Genomic DNA, 20,735 nt, shown 5'->3' on the forward strand with positions numbered 1-20,735 from the left:
ATCGATTATGTACTGTGCTTAAAAGTCTGAACTGAACAAGTATTCAGTTCAGTTCAGTTGCTCAGTCGTGTCCAACTCTGCAACCCCATGAACCGCAGCACACCAGGCCTCCCTGTCCATCACCAAGAGTTTACACAAACTCATGCAGGGGCACCCCACTCCACCACTCTTGCCTGGAAAATCCCATGGACGGAGGAGCCTGGTAGGCTGCAGTCCATGGGGTCTCGAAGAGTCAGACACAACTGAGCGACTTCACTTTCACTTTTCACTTTGATGCATTGGAGAAGGAAATGGCAACCCACTCCAGTGCTCTTGCCTGGAGAATCCCAGGGATGGGGGAGCCTGATGAGCTGCCGTCTGTGGGGTCACACAGAGTCGGACACGACTGAAGCGACTTAGCAGCAGCAGCATGTGCAGCGAGTCAGTGATGCCATCCAACCATCTCATCCTCTGTCATCCCCTTCTCCTCCTGCCCTCAGTCTTTCCCAGCATCAGGGTCTTTTCCAGTGAGTCAGCTCTTCGCATGAGGTGTCCAAAGTATTGGATTTTCAGCTTCAGCATCAGTCCTTCCAGTGAACACCCAGGATGGATCTCCTTTAGAATGGACTGGCTGGATCTCCTTGCAGTCCAAGGGACTCTCAAGAGTCTTCTCCAACACCACAGTTCAAAAGCATCAATTCTTTGGTGCTCAGCTTTCCTTATAGTCCAACTCTCACATCCATACATGACCACTGGAGAAAACCACAGCCTTGACTAGACGGACCTTTGTTGGCAAAGTAGTATCTCTGCTTTTTAATACGCTATCTAGGTTGGTCATAACTTTCCTTCCAAGGAGTAAGCGTCTTTTAATTTCATGGCTGCAATCACCATCTGCAGTGATTTTGGAGCCCAAAAAAATAAAGTCTGACACTGTTTCCACTGTTTCCCCATCTATTTCCCATGAAGTGATGGGACCGGATGTCATGATCTTCGTTTTCTGAATGTTGAGCTTGAAGCCAACTTTTTCACTCTTCTGTTTCACTTTCATCAAAAGGCTTTTTAGTTCCTCTTCACTTTCAGCTGTAAGGGTGGTGTCATCTGCATATCTGAGGTTATTGATATTTCAGCTTAGAGGAATACTTAAAGCTTTAAATGTATATTTATTAGAAAAGAAGAAAGGGTACAATAAGCTGAGCATTCGTTTCATAATATCGGGAAAAGTACAGCAGATTAAACGTGAAAGAAGTAGAAGGAAGGAAGTAATAGAGGTAAGAGTAGAAATTAATTTAAGACCCCGGAAAACCATCACAAAATGAAGAAAATCAATGTATTGGCTGCCTACTACTGCATTTTAATGAACTGCCCCAGAAACTTACGTTAAAACAACTACCACTTATTTAGCTCCTGCTTCTCTTGTGCATGCTGGTTGTTTTCATTTAGGCTGGGCTCACCACAGCAGTTTTTCTGATCAGCACCTGCAGTCAGCTGCGGGTTAGCCAGGCCCCTCTGCTCTTAATAGTTACCTGGGTGTGGGCTGGCATGGATGGTGACTAGATGGCTTGTCTTTCATTCTCAAGTGGGTTAGTCTGAGACTGTTACATGGGAATAATAGGGCCTAAGAGAGGAAGTACACATAAGACTGAGACTTGGGCTTTTAAAACACACATTATTCTTTTCATACATTGTATTGGAAAGCCAGTCACCATGCCAACCCCAGATGCAAGAGGTGAGAGGAGCTGCAGAGTTACACTGCAGATGGCATAGGTTAGGGATGCACGGGCAATTGTAGTCGTTCTTGAATGACCTGTCTACAAATTTAATTTACATTTATTTTCATCAGTCTACCCCTGTCAACAATAGAAAAGGTACATTCTTTGTAAAGACTGGAATACTGATCAAGAGAAAGGACGACATAGATAGCCAATCAGAATTGAAGTGGGACCATTGTTACAGATCCTGTACATACTAAGACGAAAAGTCTATGAAAGCTTTATATCAACAAATTGAAAGTTTAAACTATACTGACATATTTTTAGATAAATACAAGTTACCAAAATTGACATATGAAGGAATAGGAAATCTAAAGTAACTGAATCCATAATTGAAAACCGGAACAGAGAAAAAAATGCTCTAGACCCAGGTGCCTTCACCACTGATTTCTCTTCAGTATTTAAAGAAGAAATAGTACAAGTTAGCTTCTATAAGCCATTCCAAAGAGCTGAAAAAGGGGGACTACATCCCAACACATTGAGTCCAGAATAATCTTGATGCCTAAACCCTAAGAAACATATTATGAAAAAGGAAAAGTACAAGCCACTTCCATTTGTGAATGTAAATTTAAAAAATAAAATTGTCACCAAATTGCTAACAAACTGAACCTAGTGATCTATAATAAAAGATAATGCATCATGATCAAGTTTATTGTAGAACTATAAGTGTGATTTAACATTTGTTAATGAATTGTAATCCATTGTATTACCAGAATAAAGGAGAAATATTATGATTGTCTCGATGGTGAAAAAATGTGATACATTTAAACATCCATTCATGACTAAAAATAAAAACTCTTAATGAATTAGGGAGTAGAATGGAATTTTCTTAATATGCTGAAGTATACACAGATTACTTCAGACTTCATAGTGAACTATTGAGAATTTATTCTTGGAATGAATCAAGGATAATACACTTGATTTGACTTTGAACCCATGATGTGCTGGCCAGTGCTGTAAGGATGGCCAGAAAAAGAAATTAAAAATAGGATTGACAGTTATGTATTTTTTCTTTTCTCTTATTTGCAAGTGATATGAATCTTTACCAAAAGAATCCAAAAGAACCTACAGAAAAATTAGAATGAAGAAAGAAGAAACAGGGTTGCTGGGTATACTGTATGATACAAAAAGATAAATCATGATTTCACATGTAAAGAAACATATGAAATAAAAATATGATTTACAGTAGCAAAAATGAAGCCCCAAATGTCTTGGAATAAATCAAACAAAAACAAATAAAGGCACACTAAGAAAGCTTTGTATTCTTGAGAGAAATCAGAATGACAAAATTACACTATATTCATGATCCTGAAGATTGTTATAACATCCCAGTAAAAACTATCGCTAGTATCATTTTAGAAATTGACCAGCTATTTCCGAAATCTGTATAGAGGCACAAAGACTGAGACATCTTTGAAAGAGGAGCAATGTGAACTAACATGCTGTCTTGCGCATTAAGATTTTGAAAATAAAGTTACATTAAATGACAGTGAGATACTAAGCCAAGTAGCTTAATAGAGAACCCAGAAGTAGACCCATATGTATAAGCATGTTTAGGTGTTGCTTACAAGAAGAAATGACGCTGCGCTGTAGAGCAGGGGAAAGGACGGTCTCTTCAGCAACATGCGGCGGCCACCGGAGGGAACAGAAGAAGAGAAGGTTGTTCTCACATCATGGACATCACTTCCTGGCACACTGTAGACATAGATAAGAAAGTCATAACAGTAAAGCTTCTGCAAGTTAATACAGAGGGTATCTTGATGACCTTGGGATGGGGAAAGACTACCTTTAAACAGGACACAGAAAATATTGTTAAGGGAAGACATGAGCTGCATTAAAATTATATATAATTTAATTCAATTCAGTCTGCTTAAATTAGGTCATCTTAAGACACCATTAAAGATGAAAATGGTAAGCCACAGGAAGGGAAAAGTCATTTGCCACACCTGTGACCACAAAGTAGAAATCAATAAGACAGCAAAACAACCCAATAGAATAGTCTGAAAACTTCACATGTGCTTCAAAAAATACACATCTGATGACCAACAGCCTAAGCATTGAAATGTATCAGAGCAAAGTCCTCTCCTCTTGGGAATGTAACTGTGTATGACCGATTTAGGAAGTAGTTTAGTGCTGTCTGCTGAAGGAGCTTGAGGGGAATTTTCTGGGAGATGGTGAAGGACAGGGAAGCCTGGCATGCTGCAGTCCATGGGGTGGCAGAGTAGGACACGACTAAGCCACTCCTTTAGCAGCAGTCTTTTCCCTAATGGGACAGTCCTTGGTCCTGCTTCTTTAGTTTGTACACTCTTGCATGCAAGAGCCTTCCTCAAGTTAGAGCATTCCTCAAGTCTTTGGTGAACTATGTCTATACATACGTAAGTATGAAGCACAGCATGTGAATTAGAAGCTCGTATTCTTGGACTGGGCTAGCTCATTGCAGGGTTCCGTGGGAGCTGATCACCTGAAGCTGTGTCAGCCTTTGAGAACGGAGCCAAATGCTGCAGTGTGAGAGTCTTCTTCGGGCATCTTTTCTAGAGATGAAAACTCAAGCCTGATACCTCCAAGTTAGATGCCTGGCAGTTGCTACTCTTCGAGCAGGCTTTGGTCAGTTGTTCTGTGTATCATTTCCACCTTTTCTTTCTGGTTTTCTGCAGAACTCAGTGCGTGAGTTTCTGGTCTCTCTGGAGTTCTGTAGGGCAGATTTGCCATTTGATCATATCCCCTTCCGTGGACAGTCTGAGCTTACTTGTTGATTGAGGGCCTGAGTGAATTCACTTCCTAAAGTGAATTTGTAGTAGACGTCATAGACTCTGACCCGCTGTGTGGCGGGCTTGGTATTGGACGTTTCATGTATATTGTGCTGTACACACATGCAGTTCCTCTTCACAGCAGTTCCAGGAAGCGTTGTCTCCATCACATGACTGAGGCTTGTTTTATATGACTTCCCAATTCTTAATTATTGCTTAGTATTGGAGCTTGAATACCAGTTGGGGTCTGTTTGCTTTCCAAGTGTGAACGTGTAATCATAGTACAGTACTTCAAGTACAGTACAGTACTTAAGTTTATTTAGATTGGGAATGTGGGAGGAGGGCTCTTGACTGGATGACTGCAAGAGTTTAGTTGGGTGAAGAGGTAGATTAAGTCCTATATGCCAAAAACTAGGCAAGGTGAAGGGTTTTATTTGAATGTAAAGACATGGTTCAGGCAGGTTTCAGAATTTGGAATCTTGTATAGCTGGGTCAAGGACCTGAGAGTCTTTGCTTGGGGTGGAAGAACTGATGTCATAATCCCCTAGGGAGTAGGACTTTCTTCCATCCTCAAACGTGTACACGCACATCTTTCACTTGGGAATCACTTCTCTAAGATGTGGCCGTGCTGGTGAGTAGCTGAGGAAGCAGGCGGCCTCTGGAGCACAGAAGACAGAGGAAGTGCCCTCGCTGCTTAAGCCCCGAGAGCAGTGACTGCTGGCACACTAGTGTTATGGAGTGACAGCTAACAGTGGGGATAAAATGCAGGAGAAAGTGGGAAGCGTAGGTATCAGTAACCTGCTTGAATAAGTAGATAAAAACCACCCATGGATGGTTTTGTGGAACTGATGATATTCATTTTTTTTGTCTTTTATATAGATGACATATTAATGAGGAAAATTTACTTTCCAGTGTTCACAGTCAATCTTTTCCTCTCATTGGCCTTTAAAAAAAATTTAACTTCTATGTGTGAATATTAGAAGTTTCTGTGGAAGGATGATAATTATTTATACAGTTATTTCTTATCACTGTCCTTTTTGTGATAAGAGTTAAGGTTCTTTGTCAAAGTAGTAGTATGAACTAAAGGTAGAGATGGAAAATAGGAAAATAAGGATGCAGATACAAAATTATGCAAGGATTGTGGGAAAAAGTGTAGACTCTTATGTCTTAAAGAGTATAGTGGGAAATCCAACTTTAGCCATCAGTGTTCTGGCAGCCAGCCCCAAAATACAATGCTCTCTGAACAGTCGCTGAAGTATAACTTAGATCAATAAGATAGGAATTTCCCCCAGGGATTTCTGTATAAAAGGCAGCCACTGTTTAACATAGTAAATAGCTCCTGGAACCCTGTCATAGGAGGGATTTGCTGAACTTTTCATGTGACTTGTTTAGAGTGTGCATGTCGATGGGCAGTTGAATACAGCACCTGTTTTAGGTAGATTCTGCTGTTCCTAATCCATGATTTGTATTAATGCACATGAAAATTTCAAGCTAAACCATAAACTGCTGTCATTACACCCCCAAACTTGGCAAGAAATTGATGATTTTATTTCAACTTAGTATTTCTAAAAATTTAATTAGAGAAAGTTAAGTATATACTTTTAAAATGACTTTATGTGAATAATGCACAATGTTGGGTTTTTTTTCCCCCCCAGTTTAATTTTGTTGGGAGAATCCTTGGACCTAGAGGACTTACTGCTAAACAGCTTGAAGCAGAAACAGGATGTAAGATCATGGTCCGAGGCAAAGGCTCAATGAGGGATAAAAAGAAGGTAAGTCCTTGAAAATGGGGCCATCCTTTATGTGAATAATGTACTTATACTTTTGAATTTTAATAACGAAATATCTAGATCTTAAAGCACTATATGTTATTTCATGTCAGAAAATTTTTAACTTTTTAAAGGTGGTGTCGTAATTTTCTCCTTTTGATTATCATTACTTTTCATTTAGCCAGCTAATATCAGTTAATCCATCATATTCATGTTCGTTTTTTCACTTGAGAAGCTGCCAGTTTGGAAGTAGACTATTCAGTGTTGTATGTATTAAAGATGTAACTGAAACTTTGAAAAATCTAAAATGTTTCTCTTGATGAGATTTAAATGAGAAGAATCAAATGAATTACTGTGGATTTGTGTCATCTCATCAGGAGAGTGAGTAAGCGTGGAGGAAGGCTTATAACTAGCCGTATGGGAGTCATTTTGGTTTTCACCAGCATTTCACGTTGAGTTCGTTTTCCAGCTGTTTAAAGTTTATTGTTGTTGTTTTCTGCTTTTCTTCTTTTTGCCACTTCTTATTTTTCTAGTTTAATTGATGAACACCTGGTTACCTGCTTTAAATACTGTTTTTTCAGAAGGTTTTATTTGCTGGTTTCCTTTTATCCAGTGATGCTATGGAGGCAGAATACTTAGAATTCTATCTGTGTGAAAAACGTTTGATTTTTTAAGAATAGCATAGGTTTTGATTGCCAAAGATTAAATGTATTGTTAAGAAGGGTTTGTTGTGTGTTTGGTTTTTAAATACATTGCCTTGAAAAAGACATCAAGTGATGGAGTTGTGGGCAGCTTTGCTAGAGCGTGTTGAGCATTGAATCCCTCTGTGGAGCTTACAGAGTGAACGCCAGACCTGTAAGGTACTCTGACTTCATGCTGACTTCTTTCTGAGCTCTCGCCTCATTTCATTTAAACTTTCCCATTAGCTGACTGGGTCTCAATCATTTTCTCTCCTTACAGGTAAATAATGACTTAGTAGTTAAGCTGAGCAGAGAGGCCCTCAATAATATTAATTATGTGTAAATTTTATTTTAAGCTGTTCTTGTCAGATGAGTATAAAGATATTTTGAGGCAAGCATGTGAGTTCTCCCTGAGCATATTTAGCAGTTGTATTTAAAACTGTCTTTTTCACTAGAATCTTAAAATAGCTTAATCACTTTGTGACTCAGCTGAGGGGCAGTCTTGTATTGCCATGCAGTTTTGGTTCCCATGTTTGCACTTGTGGTTGCTTTGCATTAAGCAGTGCTGATTTAATAGCCTAGGTACAGTAAGACAAGCTCTCACCAACTGAAGGACAAGTATTCACCAAAACATTAGTGTATTCATCAGTTAAACAAGTTGTTGTATCAGTTAACAAAGCCTGTTTTGCCCTCTCCTCAGCCTCTTGTCGATTCTGTAGTACCAGCCCTCCATTCACACACAGACACTGAGGAGTCGAGCTTGGAACCCTGTAATGAGACATCGCGAGCTCTGTTTTCAGTCAAGTTGAACTTGGAGCCTGAAGAACAGTTTTCTGCCATCATTTTGGCATACATTAGAGTGGCTAAGAGTGTAACCTCTATAACTATCCTGCTTTCATTTGACTCTTGCTTCTATCACTTAGCAGCTTTGTGATTTTAGCAAATGACTTCATCTCTTGGTGCCATGTGAAGTGGGAGTTGTAAGGTCACTCTGATGGCTGTGAGGATTACAGAAGTTGGTGAGCACTTAGCATAGTGCTTTGACACAGTAATCAATCAGTTACTGTTAATGATTGCTCTTTAATAAATTTTGTTTACATTGTTAGTACATTTCCTGTTTAAACTCTTATATTGTATCATGGGGGAGTACTACAATTTTTTAAGCTTTGGGAATGACAATACTTTGTTGTTGCTTTGTGACCTTTGAATATCCCATATCCTCACAGCTTTTTTGTTGTGGTTCTCTGATGACTGGTGTGTCCATATTCTGTCTTGTCTACTTTGTTCTTAAGCACAAAGAGAAGTGGTTAACACATTGTATTTTTTTAATGTGTATTGTTGCCTAATGAAATAAAAAAAGTTTACAGATTGTACATAATGCATGAAAACAATGATAGATTAAGACACCAACAACATTTTGACTGCAGATTGCATTTTTAGTTAAGTGCTATAGAAAGTGAAAAGTGAAGTCGCTCAGTCGTGCCTGACTCTTTGCGATCCCATGGACAGTAGCCTGCACCAAGCTCCTCTGTCCATGGGATTTTCAAGGCAAGAGTACTGAAGTGGGTTGCCATTTCCTTCTCCAGGGAATCTTCCCAACCCAGGGATTGAACCCAGGTCTCTCGCATTGTAGACAGACACTTTACCGTCTGAGCCGCCAGGGAAGTCCATTAAGTGCTATAGATGGAGAGTGCTATAGCACTCTGTATCTCTGTTAAGTGCTATAGATGAATATACTTTGGGAATATCCAGCTAATTTGAATGGCTACTGTATGTTTGATACTACGGTGAAGAATTTATGTGTAGATTTATAATGCCAAGGGTGTCTTCTGTAATATTAATTTAAATCTATGCATACTAAATTGTCAACCATGTCATTTTGGTTTACTCTGCTCTGCTCATTGAGTTCTTGAAAATGTTAATAGAAGTTAAGTCAAAATGGAAGGTACTATCACTTGTTGCTTGGCTATTATTTTGGGGAAAGAAAAAAAAAACATGAAAAATATATGGAGACCAAAAAATACCGAAGTAAATAATAAGGCTGATTGAAGCATATTCCATGTGTTTAAAGGAAAACTAAACTTTTTCGTGCAGAATTGTCAGTTTATGTAAAAGCTAAGAAAGCTAGAAAATCTTAATTTGTTGACTATCCATGGTATTAATGATGGAATGCTGTTTGCTGATTTGTCAGTAATGACATACCATGTCTGTTTCATGGAGTGTTTCTCTGCTCTTTGATGAGTACTTGACATAGAGTAGACACTGGAAAAAAAACATCTGAGGAGGGATGAATGTGTAGGTAGTAAATGAAAGACATAGATGTTCTCCTTTACCCTCCCCAAAGTTTTTATGAATAGAGAAAATGATAAATTCTATTTGTTTTCAGTTCTTTGGGAAAGATAGGCAGTGCTATATCATCCTAAGCTGTTGGTTTTAAGCAGGGGAATGAATGCTAGTTTATATTTTTCATTTTCCTGGATTGCTGTTACTTCAGAATTATTGATGGGCCCAGCAGCATTGTCATTGTATAGAAATACCCAGAGGAATGGTACTGAGTAATTGCAGGAGCCTAAGGACAGAGCTTCACGCACACTTGGTAACTGACTGGGGAGCTGTGCTTGTCTGTCTGCCTCCCACTCCCCCTGAAAATGTTCGTGCGTGAGGCGTCTGCTGCTGTGGCGGCTCAGTCCTGTCCAGCTCTCTGCGACCCCATGGACTGCAGCACGCCAGGCTCCTGTCCTCCACTCTCTCCTGGAGTTTGCTCAGATCCGTGTCCATGGCATCAGTGATGCTGTCCAACCATCTCATCCTCTGCTGCCTCCTCCTCCTGCCCTCAGTCTTTCTCAGCATCAGCGTCTTTTCCAGTGAGTCGACTCTTCTCATCAGGTGGCCAAAGTACTGAAGCTTCAGCATTAGTCCTTCCAATGAATATTCAGAATTGATTTCCTTTAGAATTGACTGGTTTGATCTCCTTGCAGTCCAAGGGACTCTCAAGAGTTTTCTCCACCACCACAGTTTGAAAGCATCAGTTCTTTGGTGCTCAGCCTTCTTTATGGCCCAACTGTCACATCCACACAGGACTACTGGACGCAACAAAGCTGTGATCCATGGAAGGGGTGAGATGTCTGCAGTTGATCAGTCGGATGTTGGGTCTTCTGAAAATGTCCAGTAGGACTCAGCAGTTCTGGTTAGAGCTCTTTGCTTGAAATGGAGGGATGTGCACTCAGGGAATCAGAAGGCCATTCAAGGGCTGCTAATAGCAGTGGCCAGATGGTATTAACCACATTTACGATCTGTTCAGTGTCATATTCAGACCTTCAAAAATCTCAACAGATAATTTTTACTCTTCTAACAGGAATGAAGACTTAAAAAAGGTCAAGTAACTTATCCAGTCCCTTACTTCTAACTGTTAATTACACTCAGTATAAACATGTATCTTGCTGGACATTGACGTTCAGCTCTATGATCCATTCTCTTCAGAATATGAACTTTGAATTTAAAATAAGATAAATCTGTTATACAGTTTTAATTTAGAATTTAATATATTTCCCAAATATATTTGACCACAGTCTGTCCATTCTGAGAGATGTCTAAACTTCTTGAGGAACTACGGTGTTGTATGGACCGTGATCTCTGAAGTGTTATTAGAGGGACATACTACACACTTGCAAACATAGGTAGAATTGCATAACTTCTTTATTTGCCACTTTTCATATGCTTACACACTTTTCTCCTATTCTTACGGTTCATAGATGGTTTACCTAGTTAATATGTGATATTGTTAGAAAAGTTTAAAAGTGTATATGATCAGAGAAAAAGTGTAGCGAGGCACCTGATCCTGTTGCTTTAGAGACTCCTCTTGGTGACCATTCTGATGTGTCTAGTAGAGCATTCTTCCTGTGTTAGTATATACGCTTTCACACGTGGTGTAGAAAGTGAGTCTTCCTATTCTTGATGCTTTGTAATTAGCATTTCCTGCAGTTCTGTATTCTGTTCTGTCAGTTTAATTGACAACTAATCGAGCTTTATAGTGTCTGAGACTTTGTGCTGTGCGATAAGAAAACTTAAAAGATAGCTTAAGGCAATATTTGCAGTATATGCAAAAATTAATTTGCTTGTATGGGGGAAACTTAGACTTTTGTTTTTATGAAGGATGTTATTGCTTTCTCAACACTTTGAAAATGATCAAATTGATACAGTGTTTTTGGTTTCACATACTGAAGTGGTTGTGATAGCCAGTGACATAACATCAGGTACAGACATGGTCTGGACAGCGCACTGGATCAATCTTGCTGGTGCTAGACTTCTGACAGCCTGGAGCGTGAGTGTAGTCTATCAGAACAGCAGCAGCCGGGGAAGCAGCTTTGGCCGCGGCAGACTGTCGGCCGTGCTCACTCGGCCCCTAGTGCCTCGCTGCCCGTCCCTCCCACGCGTGCCTGCTGTTCCCGGCCCTCCTCACCCCTCTGTCTGCCACACGGTCTGGGGAGCAAGTTCTGGACATCATCCCAAGCTGGAGACACTGTATGAGGTGTTTATAAAATAGGAGGGCTCTTCAGCGCTATCATATTTGTGTGTTTTTTTTCATCACCAGAACAATTTCTTTGTGTTGTTAAATGTCTGGTCAGTGTTCCTAGTGCCCCTCTTGTCTCATAAATGTGCTTTTAAGAGAAGCTTAAATGGTGTCCGTGTGAGGGGCTTACACATTGCATTTGATTGGTAGATCTGTTAAGCCATTCTCGCCCTGGCCCCCATTGCTCTTGTGTAGTTTATTGGTAAAGGGTCTGAGTTGCTTGTACCGAAGAGTTCCCGTGGCCTTTGCTGGCTGTATTTTCATGTCCGTGTTTAACACCTATCTCTGTCCCCTGTAGTTTTGGCAGTTTGGTAGTGAGAAAGGTTTAATAAGGGTTAGTTCTCCTGCCCTCCCTTCCTCATTTCCTTTCTTCCTTTTGAAAGAAAATTTTGTAAGTAAATGTTGTTGTGGTACCGAGCATCGTTTTCCTTTGATTTTAGCAATCATTGTTGATTGTTTTTCAGACCTTTCACTTCCGTAGGAACTGCAAAACAGTTATTACCCTGTTTCTTTGCTATTATTAGTTACATTTAATTTTATAGGAAAGGCTGGATAAATGTTCTTTTTTTTTTTTTTGACTCAGTCCCTTATTTACTAGGTTTAGAATAGTGAATTGGTTCCTAGGAATCCTCCAGAGGTGTAGAATTTGTTTTTTTGTTTTGTTTTTATTTGAATATCATTATAAATGCATTTAAACAGTTTTGATGTATTTCAGTTCATTGCACCACGGTTTGAAGGCATCAGTTCTTCGGCGCTCAGCCTTTTTTATTGTCCAGCTCTCACACCCATACATGACCACTGGAAAAACCACAGCTTTGACTATACAGACCTTTTGTTGGCAAAGTAATATCTCTGCTTTTTAATATGCTGTCTAGGTTTGTCATTGCTTTTCTTCCAGGGAGCAAGCGTCTTTTAATCTCATGGCTGCAGTCACTCTCCACAGTGATTTTGGAGCCCAAGAAAATAAAGTCTGTCACTGTTGCCATTGTTTCCCCATCTAGCCATGAAGTGATGGGACCAGATGCCATGATCTTCGTTTTTTGAATGTTGAGTTTTACATTATATTGTTTATATTGTAGTAAACTTGTGGTTGGGCACAAGAAACGAATTATTGTTTTAAATGTTTTCAAGAAGAAAAGTGCTATAATTTTCTATTAGTTTACATAGCCTTTCTCAGCTAGGGTTCCTCATCTTAGAAGTTCTTCAGTTTCACTAAGAGTGGTTTATAATGAGTACCATTCTAGATAGGAGAGAAGTGAACTATATATAATTTATGCCTGGGGCGAGGCACTGGGTACTTGATTCCCTTGTGGAGTCCTTAGTTGAGAAAGACTGTACCCTGTGAGAAATATTTTTTATTCTCTATTTTATATTCCTGCCTTACGACCTGCCCTTGGTACCTTCAACTCAATGTGTTGAGAGTAGGAATTTTTTTGGATTCTGTCTTAAAAATGTTACTTTCATAAACTGCATGCTTAGACACTTTCATGATCTGATTTGAATAGTGCGTGTGTGCTAAGTTAGTTCAGTCAGGTCTGACTCTGTGACCCTATGGACCATAGCCTGCCTAGCTGCTCTGTCCAAGGGACACTGGGCAAGAACTGGGCAAGACAGGGCAAGAACACTGGAGTGGGCTGCCATTCCCTTTTCCAGCTGAATAGTAGTATTTAGCTAAGAGTAATTATGAAAATTACAGTATTAAATATCTATTTGGAAGGAACCTTATTAAAGCTATGAAGTCTAATACTTACGCATATTTAATTCTGTGATATTTTAGTTCCTGTGGTACACATGGTTGTCACTCAGTTTTCTCAACCCCTCACCGTAGTCAGTACCTTTTCAGGCAGTAAGTAGTTTTGAATGCCTGTGAATTTTGTCCTTGAAGATCTTTTACCCTGAGAGACTGATAGGTTGGTGGTAGACTAATGCACAGTGCGATGTAGACAACGGTTGTTATGCTTTGTGCAGTGGCAAGCCACGGAAGTGATGAGTTCTTTTACAGGTTGAGGACTTCAGGGAAAGCTGGAGAAGATTGGACTGGAGTAGGAATTGACAGGGCAGATGAGTGGAGTGGTGTTCTGCTTGGCATGTTGCTGTGGAAGCTGCAAGGTTTAGTGGGAAAAGTGGTGTTGGAGACAGGCTTGGATCTGAGGATATAGGGCCTTGAATACTATATTAAAGTGTTTTTCTTTGGAAAGCAGTGTATTGGCACTCATATTTTTAAAGTAAGAAGTTATATGAGACATTGATTTTTAGAGAATGTGGCTGTAGACAGGATGGTGTGGGAAGGAGAGATCAGAGGCCATGGATAGAGAGCCAGGCCTCAGACAGCAGGACGTAGAGTCCTGTGTGTGCGGGAAAGCTTTGACACTCAGAGCCTCTGATCCTAACTCTACTCTGCATACAATACAGAATAATCTCTTAACTTTAGGGCCTTTGACATACTTAATGTCCCGTGTCTCAGAGGTGTCCTGCGCTACCTATATAAACTAATACCCTAGGAACTTCAGTCCTCCACTTTTTTTTTCTTGTTAATGTCATGGAACAGGGCACTGAATTCAGCCTCAAAAGTGATTGATTGGTTTCTTTTTAAAGAGAAAGGAAAGCCTGCATTTCTGGAAGAATTTAAATCAGTACTTTTCAAATTATCTGTCACAAAAAGCCATTACAACAAAATTGTAATTTATCATAGACTGTATCTTTTGTGAAATTATTATACAGTGAAATTAATTATCAGAGAAACAATTTTAAAAGACAATTTTCATCCTGTTTAAAACTTTATGTCAGCGGAGAGAAGTATCTGGTCAGAATGCTGTTAAAAGTTGCTATAATACCCCAAGAACTGTAGTGCACAAGGCTCCTCTGTCCGTGGGATTTTCCAGGCAAGAATACTGAAGTTGGTTGCCATTTCCTTCAGGGGATATTCCCGACCCAAGGACCGAACATGAGTCTTCCACATGTGTCTCCTGCGTTGCAGGCGGATTCTTCACCACTGAGCCACCAGGGAAGCCCTGATGGGCAGAAGTATCCAGTCAGAGTGCAATAGAAGTTTCTGAACACTTGATTCTGCCCTGGGAGGCTGCACTCAGGGCAGCACTGGCTTAGCTGTCGCTTTCTGGCTGATGGCTCTAGCAGGCCTTCAGGGCTGGGGAGGGGCCCTCTGCTGTCCTCTCCTCTGCTTTTCTTCTTTCTTCTCATACCCTCATTTTTACTGTGAGTGTTTTTTAAAACAAATTTCATTTTGGAATATAAAATTTCATATGGAATGTTTAGTTCTGTTTCTGGTTACATGTTCATTTTGGACTTAAGCAACTTAGCTTTAAGGTAGTATAAAGCAGTACAATGCAAATTAAATATTTATTTCAGATTGGATAGTATTTCAGTACATTTTTATAAAATAGAGTCATTCCTTTGCCTTTATTAATTGCTGAGAAAGATCAGGAAGATTTGAAATAAAAATTTTGCTACTGTTTTTTAAAGTACAGTTTTTTTTTCTTTTTAATTTGTAACACTCTTTAAGGGATAAAAAGATGGATCCAGTGAAAGTAAACCTGTTTTCATTACTAAAGTAACTCTTGAAGTAACCTGTAAAACTTAAGCTAATTACTCTGCTATAGATCTAATACCACGATGAATTAATTGTCCATGTCTAATGAAATGAGACATGAGTTTCAGTGAATGGAAGAGTCTGTTTTATCACTGGATGCTGTTAATGAGCCTTTTAAAATTAAGTCTTGATTGGATTGTAGTCAATTTAGCTAAGGAATCTTTGAGTATCTTATAGTATATTGTGTATAAAGAAGTTTTTTTTCCCTCAGAAAGTTCAGTTCTCTGTGAACAGAATTAGTAGTGGAATGTTGCTTACCATTATGCTACATCAGTTGATTTTCTTTTTCAAAAAAACCCTTTAACAAAGAAATTCAATGGAAAATTTTTGTCAGTTATACTAGTGACAAATTATTAGACAATTTAATAAGCATAGTGAGCTATCTTACTCTATCCTACTTTTATTTTTCTTCTTCAGTTATGAAAGATAACAATTTAAATAAATTATAATGTTGCTCTTTGAATTGTAAAGTGTTTTTCTTTTTAAATCATGTGTACTTGTTGACTCTTTGACTTTTAAAGGCATGTATAGTTGTAATTCAGAAGTTGTCATAGGACCAGGATGATATCATAGTCTTTGGGTCCAGGAAATTTTAAACTTATGATTCTTCATTTTGCAAATTATTTATTACTTAGAAAAGAGAAAATAGAAACTACAGCAGGTAGTTAGGACTGCTTTTAAAAGGTCTTAATAAGTTTTTATCTTAAGTTTTTGCTTAATTCAAATACCTGTGCTGCTGCTGCTGCTAAGTTACTTTAGTCTTGTCTGACTCTGTGCGACCCCAGAGATGGCAGCCCACCAGGCTCCCCCTGTCCCTGGGATTCTCCAGGCAAGAACACTGGAGTGGGTTGCCATTGCTTTCTCCCCAAATACCTATAAAGTGTAGTAAATATAAATTACTAATCACTTCACATAAATACTAAAAAAGTTTTCATTCTGATATGAAGGGAGTTTTGTAACGTTTCACCTTTGTAACTAATAAGATTAATTTCTGACTAGTTACCTTCTCATTCTTGGATATTTGGCAAGGGTATTAAAAAAAAATGAAGTTGTGTCCCTCAGTTCAGTTCAGTTGCTCAGTTGTGTCTGACTCTTTGTGACCGCATGGACTGCAGCACGCCAGGCTTCCGTGTCCACCATCAGCTCCCAGAGCTTGCTCAGACTCATGTCCATGGAGTCAGTGATGCCATTGTGTCCCTAGCACATTATATTAGTTTACCCCGTATTGATGATATTAACTTTCATGATTTGGTTAAAATGGTGTCAATCATATTTTTTCATTGTAGAGATACTCTTCCCTCTTTTAAATGAACTGGTTTTAGGGGAGTACTTTGATACTTTGTAAATATCCTGCTCCCAAGAAAATTTTGCCCAGTCATTTTAGTGTTGGTTAATGACCTATCCAAATTCCTTATTACTGTAGTGCAGTGTTTGCAAAACTGTTATTTTTCTGTCATTCCCTTTACATTTATTAGTTGACATTGAATTGTAAGAAAGATCCTGCCTGCCTGTCATTTCTGATAGGTTCAGATCTCTTTCTGTGTGTGCACGTTTCCCCAGTCCCTGTGTGGACTTAGATGTCCACTGAATTCCAGACAGCTTACCCAACATGTGAACTTGGTGAATGGGCGGGGTGGCTGGTGAAAGCAGTGCTTAGCTGGTGGGGGGCTGCTGGTGAGAGTGCAGCTCTCATTGTTCCTGTGAATTTGTTCATTAACTGTCACACAGCCCTGTGAGGTAGCTGCTGTTGTCCTACTGGTAAGACCAGGGAGGAACTGGAGGCACGGGAGAGGTTCTCTTCACCTGGCTAGTGAGCTGCCTAGTCAAAATTTGAACCCAGGCTGAGTGCAGGAATCTAATCCTTACGTTGCCATCTTTTGATCGCCTTATTTCCATTCTTCCTCTCTGTCTCCCTCTGGCAACCAGAGTGATTTTTAAGAAGTAATCCTGCAGTATATTTTTCTGTGTTCAGTGAGAGTCTTCACTGTGGGTGACGATGCCTTGCTTGGTCATGAGTCCTGCTCCTGTCCAGGCTGCTTTTCTCTTTGCTGCCTCTGTGCCAACTGTGTGGCTCACAACAAACTGGAAAATTCTTCAAGAGATGGGAATACCAGACCACCTGACCTGCCTCCTGAGAAATCTGTATGCAGGTCAAGAAACAACAGTTAGAACTGGGCATGGAACAAGGACTGGTTCCAAATTGGGAAAGGAGTATACATCAAGGATCGTGCTTATTTAACTTATATGCAGAATACATCATGGGAAATGCTGGGCTTGATGAAGCACAAGCTGGGTTCAAGATTGCTGGAAGAAATATCTCAGATATGCATAATATCTCAGATATGCAGATGACACCACCTTTAATGGCAGAAAGCAAAGAGGAACTAAAGAGCCTCTTGATGAAAGTGAAAGAGGAGAGTGAAAAAGTTGGCTTAAAACTCAACATTCAGAAAACGAAGATCATGGCATCTAGTCCCATCATTTCATGGCAAATAGATGGGAAACAATGGAAACAGTGTCAGACTTTATTTTCTTGGGCTCCAAAATCATTGCCAGTGGTGGCTGCAGCCGTGAAATTCAAAGATGCTTGCTCCTTGGAAGAAAAGCTGTGACAAACCTAGACAGCATATTAAAAAGCAGAGACATTACTTTACCAACACAGGTCCGTCTAGTCAAAGCTATGGTTTTTCCATTAGTCATGTATGGATGTGAGAGTTGGACCATAAAGAAAGCTGAGCACCAAAGAATTGATGCTTTTGAAGTGTGGCTTTGGAGAAGACTCTTGAGAGTCCCTTGGACTGCAAGGAGATCAAACTAGTCAATCCTAAAGGAAATCAGTCCTGAATATTCATTGGAGGTACTGATGCTGAAGCTGAAACTCCAATATTTTGGCCACCTGATGTGAAGAACTGACTGGTTGGAAAAGACCCTGGTGCTGGGAAAGATTGAAGATACGAGGAGAGGGGGACACCAGAGGATGAGATGGTTAGATGGCGTAACCGGCTAATTGTTTTTTCTCCCCTCAAGTAATATGCACAGTGTCTACTAATCTTTCAGGGAAGTCACTTTTTCTGTTATTGCTAATATCCTGTATACTTATATATGTATGTGTCTTTCTGTCTGGGTATATGCAAGGTTGTAGTACTCTATGTCAGGAAATAAAGTAAAAGTTCTTACCCACTGCCAAGCAGTTCAGTGTACTGTGTCCATTACCTGATTTACCTTTAGTTACTATAAACTTTAAAATTTGATTATTTAAGTTGTATAGATAATTTATACAATAAAAATAATTTTACCTATCAACTTTTAGAATTCTAATTATGTATAGGGCACTTTCTTTTTACTTGTTGATACAAAACAGAGTGAGATTTTTGTGTTCAGGCTGTCTTAACTATTTGCTCAGGTCTTTCACTTAACCTTCAGTAGGTGCTCACAGGTGTTGAGCAGCATCTTGCGTCACACATGTGGTGGCCGAGGGCTTAGGGCTTTAATGTACTTTTCATAGCAGGCTATAGTAATTACCAGACTGGTGTGCTGCGCTCCACGGGGCCACAGAATCAGACACGACTGAGAGACGCAGCTGGTTGATAATGATCGGAAGAAAACAACAAAGTCACCATGGAAACCAGTACATGAAATTTGTTTAGAGTATTATACATTTGTAGAACTAACTGATGAAAGAATTCTAAATTAAAAATAATTATGATGTATTTGGTATGAGGGTAGAAATCAGTTGGTAGGAAATAAACATCATCCTAATACAGTGTCTCTCATAGAGGCTTTTTCCACATGGAGGGTTTTCCTGTGGACAGGGTCTAGAGGCACGTAAGTACCCCACAGTGATCTTTTGTGTCCTCTGTCACCACCGGTTAGAGGATACCTGCTGGGAACTTCTGCAGTTGAGTTCAAGGTGCTCGCCTGCCTCACTTGCCTCAAGGCTCATTTAACTAGAACTTGCTTTAAGGTGTACCCCAAAGCATATCATCATTTTCCATTAGGGTTTCCCAGGTGGCTCAGATGATAAAGAATCTGCCTGCAGTGCAGGAAAGTCAGGTTTGATCCCTGGGTCAGGAAGATCCCCTGGAGAAGAAAATGGCAACCCACTCCAGTATTCTTGCCTGGAGAATCCCATGGACAGAGGAGCCTGGTGGGCTGCAGTCCATGGGGTCACAAAGACAGGAATGAGTAGCTAACAGTTTCGCTTTCTTTCCTCATTAAACTAGTCTTAGTTTGGGGTTTTCCTGATAGCTCAGTTGGTAAAGAATCTGCCTGCAATGCGGGAGACCCCGGTTCAATTCCTGCGTCAGGAAGATCGCCTGGAGAAGGGATAGGCTACCCAGTTCAGTATTCTGGCCTGGAGAATTTTAATCTATGTATTTCTTTTTAAGTCAAGTGCCTAGACCTGTGCTCTCAAGAGGGTAGCCATTGGCCATCTATGGTTATTACAATGAAAGCTGAATGAGAGAACAGCTGAGCTGCAGTGTCACACAGTCACGTTGAAGTGCTCAGTATGGACCTGTGACAAGTGGCTGCACTTTTGGACAGCAGATACAAATCACTGTTACAGGAGTTCTTTTGGTTAATGCTGCTTTAGGCAGAAATGTGTATACAAAATATAGAGAAACAAAAAGTTGGGAACAAATTATTCCTGTTTTTAGCTTCGTATTTTGAAATAATATTAAATTTTACAAAAAGAATACAAAGATCCTGCCCCATATACTTTTCATCATTCACCAATTTTTGATGTTTACCAGTTCAGTTCTCTCAGGCCTCAGTGTTCATGTACCTCACTTCCCTTCCCTGTTTTTCTCTCTCCCTTCCCCTTTAAGTTGGAATAATTCTTTCTCTTTTCCTGATCTGGATTATTTTGGGAAAATAAGTTTTTATTATTAAAAATACTTAAGAGATGATTGTGAATGTTTGGCAAGTTTGTATATTTTTCTATTGCAAAATAAACCAGATTCTAAGGATGCTCATTTTGTTTTTTAGGTTTTTCTTTCCATTGCCATTGATATAATTTGTGTTTAATTAGGTTCATTCGGGAGTCACTGATTTCCATGCTTTTTCCCTTTCTGAAAATCTCTTTTTACTTGTTTTAAGAAGTACTAAAATAATTCAGAAATATGCTGATGTTTGAGCTCTTAACTTGTATCCATAATCCCCTAGATGCATGATTTATTTTGGGCCAATATACAGTATATGAATCAGCCAGTGATAAGCAAAACCTAGGCTGGACATAGCAAGTGATGAGTTTTATGGCAGTAAAGATAATGAATACTGTCCCTGACATCACTTTTGAGCAGTTCTCCTTAGATGGAATGATTGGTTGAAGAAAACACTTAATTAAGCTGTCAAGGAAGATCAGGACCCATTGTGACGTAAGTGCCAGGCTTGATGAAAAGTCTGAGAAGCAGTGATAATGGTATCAGCATGCTCAAAAAGAAAGTCTTGTCTCATTGCCATCACCAACAAGGCATGTTTAATTTAGCCTTAAATGGCAAAGGAATAGAGCCAAGTCCATTATCTCCTTCATATAATAGTGTTTTCAGTTTCATTTTCTGATCTGCTCAACAAATCAGACCATTCCCAACTGCCCCACACACATTTATTCACT

The 20,735-nt window shown here is 39.6% G+C and overlaps 1 protein-coding gene across 10 annotated transcripts in view; it reads left to right on the forward strand.

Annotated features, from left to right (window-relative positions):
• The window catches only part of QKI (QKI, KH domain containing RNA binding), a 154,767-nt gene that overhangs the window by 63,605 nt on the left and 70,427 nt on the right, over window positions 1–20,735 (forward strand). For all 10 annotated transcript variants that reach the window (XR_011258726.1, XR_011258727.1, XR_011258728.1 and 7 more), the window contains exon 3: window positions 6,151–6,267. Coding sequence is in view for 7 of the 10 variants with exons in the window: in XM_069598883.1 (XP_069454984.1) it covers window positions 6,151–6,267 (117 nt within the window). In the remaining 3 variants the exon portion in view is untranslated. The remainder of the gene's footprint in view (window positions 1–6,150; window positions 6,268–20,735) is intronic.

This window comes from Ovis canadensis, chromosome 8 (assembly GCF_042477335.2).
Source record: "Ovis canadensis isolate MfBH-ARS-UI-01 breed Bighorn chromosome 8, ARS-UI_OviCan_v2, whole genome shotgun sequence".
In the NCBI taxonomy this organism is placed as follows: Eukaryota; Metazoa; Chordata; class Mammalia; order Artiodactyla; family Bovidae; genus Ovis; species Ovis canadensis.